The 13,379-nt window shown below is 43.0% G+C and overlaps 1 protein-coding gene and 1 pseudogene across 1 annotated transcript; both read right to left on the minus strand.

Annotated features, from left to right (window-relative positions):
* Positions 1 to 2,542: 2,542 nt before the first annotated feature.
* LOC147976767 (uncharacterized) lies at positions 2,543 to 3,446 on the minus strand (annotated as a pseudogene).
* Positions 3,447 to 5,267: 1,821 nt separating this feature from the next.
* On the minus strand, positions 5,268 to 12,904 carry LOC125552931 (Tetratricopeptide repeat (TPR)-like superfamily protein). The gene is made up of 13 exons (XM_048716657.2): positions 12,353 to 12,904; positions 11,789 to 11,982; positions 11,585 to 11,692; positions 10,342 to 10,518; positions 9,517 to 9,937; positions 9,253 to 9,419; positions 8,548 to 8,643; positions 8,080 to 8,259; positions 7,519 to 7,746; positions 6,410 to 6,553; positions 6,081 to 6,269; positions 5,835 to 5,954; positions 5,268 to 5,754 (listed from the first exon to the last, which is right to left on the minus strand). Exons 1-13 carry the CDS (start codon positions 12,543 to 12,545, stop codon positions 5,347 to 5,349), a joined length of 2,625 nt encoding a protein of 874 aa, XP_048572614.2. The 5' UTR covers positions 12,546 to 12,904; the 3' UTR covers positions 5,268 to 5,346.
* Between the last annotated feature and the right edge of the window lie 475 nt (positions 12,905 to 13,379).

Genomic DNA, 13,379 nt, shown 5'->3' on the forward strand with positions numbered 1-13,379 from the left:
AAAGTTGCTAACCTTTGTGATCATTTGAATGGATGGGGGCCTTCAAATCTTGACAAATTTTGGGCAAAGTGTGTGATGAGCTCGAGAGGAAGAGGGGAAGAACAGAGAGAGGAGAGGGGAAAGGGGAAGAACAGAGCGAGCCCGTGCTCTCGGGTGGACGAAGGGTTTATGTAGGACGACCTTTAGTACCGGTTCGTGCCAAGAACCGGTACTAAAGGGGCTGGAGGGGCCCCAGTCTGACAACATCCTGCCACCACTCTCATTAGTACCGGTTCGTGGCACGAACCGGTGCTAAAGGTTCGCCACGAACCGGTACTAATGAAAGCGGCCCGGCTAGCCGTTGGAACCGGCACTAATGTATACATTAGTGCCGGCTCAAATACAAACCGGCACTAATGTGCTTCACGTTTGACCCTTTTTCTACTAGTGGAAGAAGTTGTTGGCATGTGCATGTACTACTTGTATACTTTAGATAATCGATGAGTTTCGTGGTGATCCCTCCTTTATTATACTACTACTAAGGCCTCCTTTGGTTTAGAGGAATTTCATAGAAATTCTAGAGGATAGGATTCTTATAGGGTTTTTTCGTTTAGAGCTCTTTGGTTCATAGGAATGGATTCCTATTCTTACATAGGATTGGTTTCTATCCTCCACATTTCATAGGAAAATAAAAAAGAGCCTAGACTCAATAAAAAAATTCCTTTGGTGTCAACCAAATGATATCTTGTTTCCTATTCCTACTCATAGGATTTGAGATACATGTCATCTCATTTCCTATAAGATTCTTATTCCTATGATAATCCTATCCTATGAACCAAAAGAGGCCTAAAATAGATATTGTACTGTGTTGTGTTTTGCTTTGTGTATTGATCGCATCCTTTCGTATGAGAATGTAGGGCACAAAGGGAATCAAATACTTAAATGTTTATGTTGCGTCTCCCGCAAAAAAAATGTTTATGTTGCGTCCCCCGCAAAAGAAAAATGTTTATGTTGCGAAACTGGTTTTATGGCCAATCTAACGATACTATTCCACCTAGCCCACCTAACTGCTTCATGTCCGGGGTGAAGACTTTTGTTTTGACCTTGATTTGTTGGGCGCAGCAGCGACGAACTTGCGTTGTTATTTTGTTGAAGACGTTGTTTTCCTACCGATGTGCTGGCCTTCAACGGTTGATCTCGATAATTAGGATGAAAATACTTGTCTTGGCCCTTCTTTGGCTGGATGTGACGGCGGTGTCGTGAGGACGTTTATTTCTTTTGAAAGCGTTGCTGCAAAAGAAATTAACTTAGTTATAGATGTTAATTTCATCTTGTTTGTCGTTGTTATCTATTGTATGTACTTTATATCGACTTTATTAAATATGATTGTGTGCATTGCAATGGTGCAGATGCCAGGGATTTCAATCTCCTTTTCAAAGAAAAGAAATTAACTACTCCCTCTGTCCTATAATATTAGATCGTTTTATAAACTGTTTTATAGCTTACAGAACAATCTTATATTTTGAGACGGGGGGAGTGGCTTTACTACAGAGAAGTTTGTTTAACCCTTCTAAAGCGTCATCTGTTTTGGAACTGAGTGAGCGTATGATATGCATGTAGCAGCCGGCAGACGTATGCATGCCAAATGACATGTAGTACTAGTTAATTAGTAGTAGTAGTAGTATAAGGTTAGATTGCGCGACATCAATCATTCAACACAGACCGACTATACGAGGTACTGATAGTAGTTTATTGTCGAAGGGCCATAGGCCGTTCTTGGTACGGATAGTAGTTTAGTTAGTTCATCTATGGATTCTGCTTCTTCCTGGACGGCGCATGCTGTGCGCATGCATGGCTTCATGTTTGAGCTGCATTTAACACGCGAGTTCGATGCCAGAGGCTTAATTAACTAGTCTTGCGATTATTATTGTTTTGATTAGTAAAACGTTTCAGGCTAGGCTTTACGTACCGGATGACGCAAGGAAGGAAGAAGGAAACAACTCAGGGAAATACTCCAGCTTAGCTCTAGGTCAGACAAACACACGCACAGAGGAAGCCGGCAGGCAGGCAGGCAGGTGTGTTTGATTAGGTTTTATCCTTTACAACGAAATGATGTTTCGTTGGTAGGCAGCTACACACACCACAACCTGATTTGCCTCAAGAATTTGCTCCCGAGAACCTCACTCCGGAATTACTTGTTGTCAAACGAAAGATCTACTAATAGAGTGTAACTTACGCTTCGCTGCTCGACTTTTTTATATGTTCAACTAACCGCTTTTTTAAAAAAGGTGGCAAAACATTCTCATCAATTAATTGAGAAGAAGAGAGTTGTCAAGTTAATTTACGAAAAATCAGGCAAAAATCGATACAAATAACCCAAAACAAACTACTCACAAAGAATGAAACACCGTAATCGTCCAAAGGACACTTCAAACACACAATAACCACAATCCTCGACACTTGCACAACTCAACGGAACTCCTGACAAGCACACTTACAATGACAAGAACTGGGCACCCTCCATCATAAAATCGTGGACGCCTTTCCGATGGCGCTACCCTTCTTACTTTTGTTCCTTTTTTCATTTCTCCTTGCTTGGTTTCTTCTTAAAGGGGCAACCACTTGTCTTGCCAGCCGGGGGTTGATCAGCCACCCATTTGTCCACGAAATCATAAAACTCATTGAATTTCTTGGTGTAGCTATCGTCAACCAAGACGCTCGTAGGAGCAGGCACCAACACACTGGTCGCATCGACGTCCTCGACCAGAGGGACCACCGACACGACATCATCGACTATAGGAACCACGTCACAATGGACTCAGGCACCTCCACTTGCTCACATGACGGAGGCGAAACATGTCCCTCACACGACTTCACCGATGAGTCCACCTCCAACTGCTCCAAAGACAAGGGCGAAGCAGGACTCGGGCATAGCTTCCGTAGCTCGGGCATGATCTGAAGCACCGGAGCCTCGAGCACAACGTTCTACTCACCCTCAGTGGTAGGCATCACAGGGGACAAGGTCGACTGTGACGATGAATTGTTCTCAGCACGAGGGGAGAAACATGCATATAAGCATATAGCTCTCGCCCTTCTTCCATAGAGCCAACACCCTTCACACGAGAAGGGCACAACGTTGGAGTAGTTTGCGACAAAGCCGGCACAAGGGATAGTCTGCTTAGAACAGTTTCCGCCCACTCCAGAAAGCTCCCAACCCGCGCCAGCCAATCCTGCAGCAGAGTTGTCTGACCAGCTAGAGCGGACTGCAACATCATATAGGGCGGAGTTGCCGAGCCAACAGAAGCCGAGACGATAGACGCCCAAGACCCATGGCGAAGAAGTGCAGGTTGTACAAAGATTCCAGGAACTGTTTTCACAAACAGAAGAAGAATGACGGGGTTGGGGATGGCACCGGGATGTCGGAGGAATAGGGGCGGTACGCTGCATGGAGAATGGAGGAGAAGCATCGGTGTGCTGCTCCAGGGTGCTACTCCAAGTCCACCTCCCTGGCGTCAATGGGTGCCATATCGTGACCTCGAGGCAGCGGTTCACCGTGGACACAATTTGCATGGGGATTGGCCATGGCGGCGAGACGGCAGAGTTATGTGGGCGTGGTGCGGGAATTTTTTTTGGGAGGTTGTGGGGATTATTTCAATTTTAATTAGATTCAGTGCATCATTATCATTAGGACAGGTGGCTATTATTTTAATTAATCAGATTTGTCGTTATCATTACCATTAAAACTAGGAAAGCATAAATCCACCCTTGATAAGGAATTACCAATGTGTCCTCGAGCCATAATCTGACCAATCAGTGCTAACCATTGGATGAACCTAACATTGTGTAGAACAATGTACCATACAAAATCTCTAAATCTATGTTTGTGCAACTAACAACATACTCCCTCCCCTTAACACAGTATAAGACATTTTTTTTGAAAAGCTATGATAACCACGTTCAATAGATAAATACCCCAAAAGATAATCTTTTATTGGTGTAGAAACAAAGAGATTGTTTATCAACTTGGTTCTAAAACGATGGGTGTTATTTTATTTATTTATTTATTTTGCGAAAACGATGGGTGTTAATTACTGACTACCTTGATGAAAAAGAGCCAGCAAGTATAAATGAAGAGCAGACCTCAAGGTGTTCTAAAACAGAGGACACGGGCGGCCAGTGCGGGGGAGCGAGACGGCAGGGACGACCCCAGGCTACCTTGATGATGAAAAAGAGCCAGCAAGTATAAATGAAGAGCAGACCTTAAGGTGTTCTAAAACAGAGGACACGGGCGGCCAGTGCGGGGGAGCGAGACGGCAGGGACGACCCCAGGCTACCTTGATGATGAAAAAGAGCCAGCAAGTATAAATGAAGAGCAGACCTCAAGGTGTTCTAAAACAGAGGACACGGGCGGCCAGTGCGGGGGAGCGAGACGGCAGGGACGACCCCAGGCTACCTTGATGATGAAAAAGAGCCAGCAAGTATAAATGAAGAGCAGACCTTAAGGTGTTCTAAAACAGAGGACACGGGCGGCCAGTGCGGGGGAGCGAGACGGCAGGGACGACCCCAGGCTACCTTGATGATGAAAAAGAGCCAGCAAGTATAAATGAAGAGCAGACCTCAAGGTGTTCTAAAACAGAGGACACGGGCGGCCAGTGAGGGGGAGCGAGACGGCAGGGACGACCCCAGGCTCCCCCCCCCCCCCCCCCCCAAGGGCAGGGCATACCCAACAATTCTACTTCTTTCACAAGAAATGACTTACGGCTCGGCATGAATGATTTGTTCACTCTGAATAGCAGCGGCATGGATTTACAAAATGGGAAGAAAACGAAACAAAAACACAAATGATCAATGGCGGCACGCATCATCACGTTTAGTTTATTCACTGAGAGCAAGCAGAGAAAGAAAGTTAGTAAGACAGTTCTCTTATCCAGTACTTGTACAGACTTAATGCATGGACATCCCTTAAAAAACACCCTTTTTTTCGCCTCAAACAAGAGAGAAGTACTTTAGAGCTTCAGAGTTTTAAATGCCCTTCGCTACCATGTCATTCTGTGATGCCTTACAATCCCACAAGTCACTGTATACATACATTCATACATATGGTTCTGAGGAGAAAATTAATAATGAAACAAATAATGTATTGAGTGGAGGTGAGCCATGTGGTTTTAATCTTCGTCACCATCAACTCTCATTCAAAATCAGTGATCCTTGACAGCTGCTATTGGCTTCAAGAGCATGTCAAAACCCGGCGAAGGATGGGGGGGGGGGGGGGGGGGGGGGGGGTGCTGGATTGCATCACCAGCAATTGGCCGGCCCTCAAGAACGTGCCAAAGCCACGCAACAGACCGGTGATTACCGGCACAGATTTCATGACACGGGTCTCTTGTTAGCATCGTAAGAGGATGCCAGCCTCCTCGCCCAAAGATTGTCCTCGGGAGACCAGGATATGGTGGAACCCATCGTCACGCACCACCTCAGGTTCAGTAAGGCTGCGGCGCTGCATTCTTCAGTTGCTTCGAATGTCCTAATGATCTTCAATTCAGCATCTGGATCTTCGCTGAGGATTAGATCCTCTAAAGCTGCTCCTTTCTCCTTGAGAATGCTCGCGTCCAAGGATATCATTCTCATACTGAGGACTTGCAATGCCTCGAGTGCAGTGTTGTACAGTTCTTGGTCCACGTAGGCACAAAATGTGTACCAAAGTGTTGATTCATCGGGTCGAATCATTGCTCTGTGAATACACTCAACAATGTATTCAACAACATGAATATTACCCTGTCAAGAATGACCAAACATGAGTTCCACTTGGGCATCATTTCGGGGTGACGAGTTGAAAAATTATATCATAGACATACTTTTGCATTCGCTTCTGAGAGTATTGTGTTGAAAATCTCAATGTCAGGTTGAATTCCTTCAGTTATGCACAAGTCCAGCAGATCCAGTGCCCCCTCAAAATCCTCTTTTGCTAATACAACCTTCCATGGAAAAACATGACATCAGACTCAAGCAAATGGGGCCCAGAAATTCAAATTAACTAAAGGAAAGAATTAGCAGTGCATTACACGGTGAGTAGTAACGGCACTGCAATTAACTAGCCTTACCTTCAGGAGAGATGTGAAAGTCACAACCGTAGGACAGCAGCCATCTCGGAACATCAAGGACAACAAAGCGCCAGCTGATTTGACACACGGCAACAATTTGCAGCACTCTATCATGATGCTATAAATGGCAGTATTGGTTGGGAGACCCCATGATCTCATGATCTTGAAGGTTCTTATTGCCTTAGGTGTCTGCAAACCAGAAAGAGGTTTGTCGAATTCAACAACTTTCAAGAATTCAACAAAGCATAAAAAATTGCTTGCAAGAAAAACTGAACCCAGTTCGTCATTTAATATAACAAAATAAATGGTAAAAGGACGTAGATCCTTACTTCCTTTGCTTTAACCAAAGCATGCAGCACAATGCCGTAGAGATCACTCTTCTGATAAGGATCCATGTTCCATAAAACATTCTCAGCAACATTCAAGTACCTCAGCATTTCATCTATCATTCCCTCGGCTCCAAAGGCTCGTATCTGAAATAATATGATGTAAATTAAAATACCAAGACTTTCGATGCATGCTATCATTGTAAGAAGTATCGAAGATCATAATGAGACGTGACAAGTGATCTTAGCAATCTAAACAAGAACTTTGACAATTATCATGGTGATATTTCAAGCCAGTGAGGTCTTGGGCGTGACTGACCAAATGGTATGCTAGTTTGAGCATATTATACAAACCATGGTTCATATTCCCATTAGATCATTATTAACACACAAGCAATGTTGTGAATCCCATTCATTGCGAAGTGCTTCCTACTCTCCTAGACTAGGGTAGCGCACTCATATTAGCAAGTGAAGTCCAACCTCACATCACATGCAAATGACTGAGACATCCTATTCAGATAGATTAAAACTTGGCTTCCCTTTTTTAAGCATTATAAATCTAACGGATTAGGCACTGTAACTCAGATAAGATACTGGGAATGCTGGTGCGACAGGATAACATATGCTGACGTGTGCTAGTTTGAACAGATCTTACAGGCCATGGTACAGACTTAATGAAGCAACTCCTTTCATGGACAGTAATCGTCAACAAACAACAAAGAACAACAAATTTCGACCAGCCTAGAGCAATGTGACAAAGCCATAAAACGTCATTGTTTCTAAACAGAATGGTTACACACCTAAGTGTTGCATCCTTAACCCCTACTGGCGCCAGGTGCCAACTCTCTTGATAGACCAATTTTTCATATGAAAAGGGAAAGGAAACAAGAAAATGTGAACTCCCTGTTTCCCAATGACCATAAGCAGAGGTCCTGTAGCCAGCATATTAAAAAATTCATTACCACCCACAGAAGTCATTTACTAGGAGTTCTACAAAAAACGGGCATGTTTTTCTTGCAACAATATTTCAAGTGATACACCTCTTCACACTGAACTGTAGACGGAAAAAAGATGGAAGTCTATATATATACGAAGTAGTGAAGTAAACATACCAAGTTCTTCATAGACACAAAACTATGTCGAATCTCATGGTTTAACATGTCCATCTCAATTATGCTTATCCTTTTGGAAACATCAGCATGTGATAGCATATTTCCTTCTTCATAAGGAACATTGACATTGCCAAACAGAGAAAACATAATTTCATAGGTCCAGATATGTGGCTTCAAATCCAAGCACCTCATTTTCGCTAGTATGCGGAGAGCTCTTTCTGGTTCATTCTACAAAAATAATAAGAGGGGATTTAGTCCTAATTTCTATACAATCAGGAAACTCAGGTGCACTGACAACTAAAGAAAAACTATTGTTGGCAGTTCAAATTTCTATACAATCAGCAAACTCAGGTGCACTGACAACTAAAGAAAAATTATTATCGTTGGTATGACAAAGAGCACCAACGATTTTGAGACAGGAAAAGACTAAGATTATTGATAAACCATACATTAGCCTACAAGTACCCTTAGCGTGAATGGCCAAGCTGAAATTAAGATGACAGGAGGTAGGGACACAAATATGGCATGATAGACAATCTCTTTCCAAAGGCAATACATTACCATAATGTCACAGCCAGAAAGCAAAGCATTAAAAGCATGTATATGCTCCGGTTGTATATCTGAAATTCTTCCCAAGAAATGCTCAGCCAGATCCAACTGTAAGCTTTTGCTATGATCAACGGAAAGCGCAACGAGTGTACTGTCGTAAGGCCTGATACCTCTTCTATCCATCACTTCGATCTGGAATGCACGAGAATATAAATATAGTAGCATTAGTAGCTTCAATGGAGAGTAATTAAATAGTGATTAGCAGTCGCAATAGAACAGGTACAGTTCAGGTTTACATAGGAGTTTTTATGCAGAGTAAGTAAACAGTGATTAACATTACAATTACAATAGCTTCTAAAAAATTCAGACAGTAGAGCATAACTATATTCAGGGTTTTACAAAATAATTAGTGTGCACAATCATATTTAACAAGATATCCTTTCATGTAACTGGATATGTCATAAACTTTTGATAGCATACCACTTTGATGGCATGTGCAACTCCTTTCCCGGCTATCACACACTTGATAAAACCATCATATGTAAATCTTGATGGTCGCAGTCCAATCTTGTGCATCTGAGAAGAAAGAATAACATTGAGCATAAACATCAAACTTCACTGGTGTGAAACATGAAATTTCCGCACTTCCCACCACTTTTCCACTAATAGAAGCAGAAAATCAGTAAATAATTAAAATACTAGAATAGTTGCTGATAAGCAACTCCACATGTCAGTTACTAACTTTAAATGAATTTAATTCTTCAACCGAGTTCATGCTCTGTTTTTGAAGAGCGGCATTTTGATTCTCGGGTCAGCTTTGGATTTCCACTGTTTTTGTGACTATCTTAAGAAGAAAGTAAACCGAAAGCAAAAGATTACAGAAAGAAAGTATCAGTCCAATTGATATGACCGATGAAACAGGTACAAAGATGAAATCAATCATATAAGCCACTGGAAAGTTACCACAGTGATGTTCAACCAAGATTGATATGACCTAGATGAAACAGGTACAACAGATGAAATAAATCACACAGGCCACTGGAAAAGTTACCACACCACAGTGATGTTCAACCATCTAGAAGATTGATATATTAAGAGAACTGCTTAGAGGTAAAGAGTTTAGCAAACAGAAAAACGACAAGCCATAGTATATATTAAGACAACAAAAGACCACATACTAGTTACCTCTAGAAATAATTGCTCAGACAACTGGCAGTTGTCAAGGTACACGCATGCATGTATGATATCATTGAAAGCCCATCGCAAAACATTCTTCACTGCAGTGGGTGCAGAACTCAATGTCTTTGGCATCCTCCCATTGTCTGGTTCAGAATTGTCACCAAGATTGTCACCTGGAACAAGACTGAAAGTAAATAAGTTCTATAACTATCATTAAACTAAGTTTACAAGTATACTGCAGGGCTTATGTAGTTGGAATGCAGAACAGACCATCAGAAATAAATGACACATAACCCTTCAATTGCTCATGTTTTGATGATTGAGTTTCCACCCGTAACAGCTCCGGCTGAGCATCAATCAAGCATTCTCCAGTTCCCATCTTCCCTTGAGATGATGATGTCAGATCATAGTCCGATACAAGTTTGAGATCTTCTACTTCATGCAAAGCAGGTACAGGAATGTCTAATCTTGTTGATTGGCATCTCCTTTTAGAAGATACCCTCAAATGGTCAGTGCGTTCTCCGGCAAGGACTACCATATGCTGCAAGATACGATATGCAGATTGAAGGTCACCTAGTGTAGAGAAAGCCTTCACAAATTTCCTCTGAGTCACAATGCTTGGACTGTAATACCTAGTGCAGTCCTTCCATAAATCATGAACTGCAGACAAATTTCTCTGCAAAACTACAACCTGAAAAGATATATCAATCAAGTAAGCAAGCTGACATATCCCAAGAAACGTGTGAAAATGTGACATACAACATTACATGAAAAGGAATGTCTCAATAGACGCCCTAAAAATGAAATACAGAAAAGGAAAAAGCATGTGACTATTTCATAACAGAAGTAAAAGAAACTAAAACCAACATGCAAAAAAGGACAGAAATTAAGTGATGGACCAGAAGGGAATACAAATTATAAATGTACGCAAGCAGATGTTGATTCAGAAAATAAGGACCAAATAGTCCACATAGTCTGCCCATAGTTGCAGCCACAACAGGTAAGTTCTGGTACACTAGTACTTCCTTCTCCAGATATGAAACTGAACTTCTGAAGATCATAAACAGGCAATATTGAACAGCTGTTCATACAAACCTCCAGAAGCTCACAGAATGTTATTTCAGACTTCCCAAGAAGATGGTTTTCCATTATCTCTAGACAGCTCTCAGCATCATTCAGATTTGTGCTACAGGCACTCAAAAAGATGTTGAAAATCGGCAAAGCAGCGTATGAGCATTCTTTTTCCCCTAGAAGAGTGAGCAATTTAAGTGCCTACATCAGAAAGATGGTTGTCAACAACTTGAAGACTGCAAGGAGCTAACATGATGTCCTGCAAAAACTGATATGCTATAAGGCATTATTCAATACGCAGGTAAACGAGCAGAAGTTCAAGAAGAACTGCAGAGAGCACCAAAGATTAACAAAACAACATATTTTTTCATCAAAATGGTTCATTAAAGAGTATAACAGCTTACGTGCAGAAGGTACAACTTACCGTCTGATTCCCTCTCCTACAACTATACTACTCTCTCCATCCCAAAAAAAGTGTCTCAACTTTGTACGACTTTGGTACAAAGTTGTACTAAAGTTGAGACTTGTTTTGAGACGGAGGGAGTATATACAAACAATGAAAGGTCCACTTTGGCCCTGCTTTCCGTCTTAAATCTTCAAAGCCGTCTAAAAGTGGGCCCTCAACTTCTAAGTTATACCATCTACCTGACCCCCTTGCGGCATTTTGGAGCACTTTTAGATGACATGGATGCACTGTCAGATCGGTTAAGACCACCAGCTGGTCATATGAAAACAATGATTCCGGACCGACTCAGTGAGCGCGAAGGTTTACTTCTAGATGGTTTTGAAGTTTCAGAGTGGAAAGCAAATGACCGCCAAAGTTCAAGGTCTGTAAGTGAAGTTTTTTCTCTACAACCAATGGCTGCAGAGCCTATCATGAGCGAGCATGAAAATATTTGTGGGAATGCCCATGCACAGACTTCACCTGAAAGAAATAACCGGTGCATCATTTTGCCATTTTGGTTAAGGCATGAAATAGTATAACCTTTCATCAAGTACCCTTAAAAAAGGCCTTGCCTAGTATTGAAGCTTCATTTTGTACAAAAGGATGAATACATCGGTATTGCATTTTGACTAGCTGGGAGCACTAAGAAATGGAAAGTTGGACAGCTTACACAGAGGAAACAGTGAATTGGATGGTTCAAGTGTATATTGCTACTACTGATGCTCTATTTGAAGCAGTTTCAAAAGGGTATTTATATGATTGAACTCCCACACAAGTTACAAAGGCAAAAACTTCATTCGGTATATAAGAAATATCGCGTACCTCCTTCGAATTCCCTCCTTGGCTGAGTGCTCGAGTGACAGATCTGTAATGGCTTTTACTAATATCTATGGACTTCACGTTCATGAGCTCCAGTGTCTCCATAACAAACTATGCATATTGGCAAACATCCAAAATGAGTACTAATCAAAATGACTATATCAAACTCCATGCTCTAGGTAAAATATGCATCTGCAGTAGATTTACCAACGGATCAGGTGCTTCTGCACAGTACTCCAGTATATAAGAAAAATCTTCTGAAGTTAACGCTTCTTTGGTTTGTTGAAGATTCGAGAGCATAATGGATGCTCGCTGCCGATCACCTTTACGAAGAGCATTTACGATATCGGTTTGCATGAGTCTCGAAGCCATACTAGTCTTCCACGTAAAATCATGATGCTCTGAAGTCACCAAAAACATTGGTTAGTGGTTACACACTGACACAAGGAACTACCTGCCTTACAGTACGCAATTGCGCGTATAGTTCAAAATGGAGCGTTTCATAATCAATTTCAGCAAGCGTGGAGTGTCGAATTGATGTGCCGATATATTTTCAAGTGGAGGTAAACCAGAGTCTACTATCAACTCACTGGCTTGAATTTGATCTGGTTTCAAATACAGGGGTTCAGCCAACTATTCTGTTGAGAGTAACAGCTTGCATTAGTACTAGTATAGGGTCAACTAGGACCAACCTCACGCAACGAACCTAGCAATATGTTGATAGATTTGATTACCAGTCTAGCACGCATCAAGCAAATCATGGATCCTTACCGAGAGAAGTGGAAATCATCCGAGCCCTGACGCCAGCCCAGAGGAGAGGCAGGCAGCGGTGGCGACTGGGAGGGAAGAACGGTTCGTCCCACGGAGGAAGGCATTGCTGGTTCTGGGAGCGAGACACGGACGGGGCTGCCGGCGGCGGGACGTGGGGCGCGGCGCGGCGGCCCGCCTGCCGGAGAGGCGACATGGGGACGTGATTCCGAGGCTCGATGCAGGGAGTGCTGAGGCCTGGACGTGGAGGAGGCGGAGGAGGGATAGGGCGCCGCACACGGAGACGTCGCCGGCGAGGCCGCGCCGGCGCGCACGGGCGTCACGGTGCACGGTCCCGCCCCAGCGCGGCGGACCCGACGACGGGAGGCAGTGAGGTCGGGGAGAGGAAGCCGCTCCGCTCGTGCGGGCGGTCCAGTGGAGGACGGTGAGGCGGAGCAGTGGGCTCGGAGGCCGTGCGCGGAGAAGATGAGCGGGAATGGTGGAGGACGTGCGGCGCTCCGGCGGCGCTGGGGGGATCGTGAGAGATGGGAGGAGCGAGAGAGTAGGCCTCGGTATGGCAGCCCGGTCTGACGGCCCAAGCCCAAAGCCCGACAGTGGGGCGGGCTCGGCTCCAGATTTTGGCCTGAAAGACCGATCAAACCCAAAATACATTTTTTTTAACACAGAACTTTATTCATTTGAAATAAAGTACTCCCTCCGTCTCAAAAATAAGTGCCTGAACTTTATACTCCCTCCGTAAATAAATATAAATCTTATATTTCTTTACACAGAGAGTACTAACTTAAGTACAAATTTATACTAAACTTGGGACACTTATTTTGGGACAGAGGGAGTACATTGTTTATGAGGTGAGTACAATACCAGTCAAAGGCTTTTCAAACCAGTCGAAAGTCAAAGAAAATCTAGCTAACTTAACAAGTTCATGGGCAACCTTATTCATTTCTCTATTGCAATGCTCAAGACTAGTAATGAATAAACCACAAGCCAAAAACACAAACGTCAAACACAGTCCTCATCATACTCGTTGATC

This window comes from Triticum urartu, chromosome 4A, assembly GCF_056163025.1.
Source record: "Triticum urartu cultivar PI428250 chromosome 4A, HENAU_Tu73, whole genome shotgun sequence".
In the NCBI taxonomy this organism is placed as follows: Eukaryota; Viridiplantae; Streptophyta; class Magnoliopsida; order Poales; family Poaceae; genus Triticum; species Triticum urartu.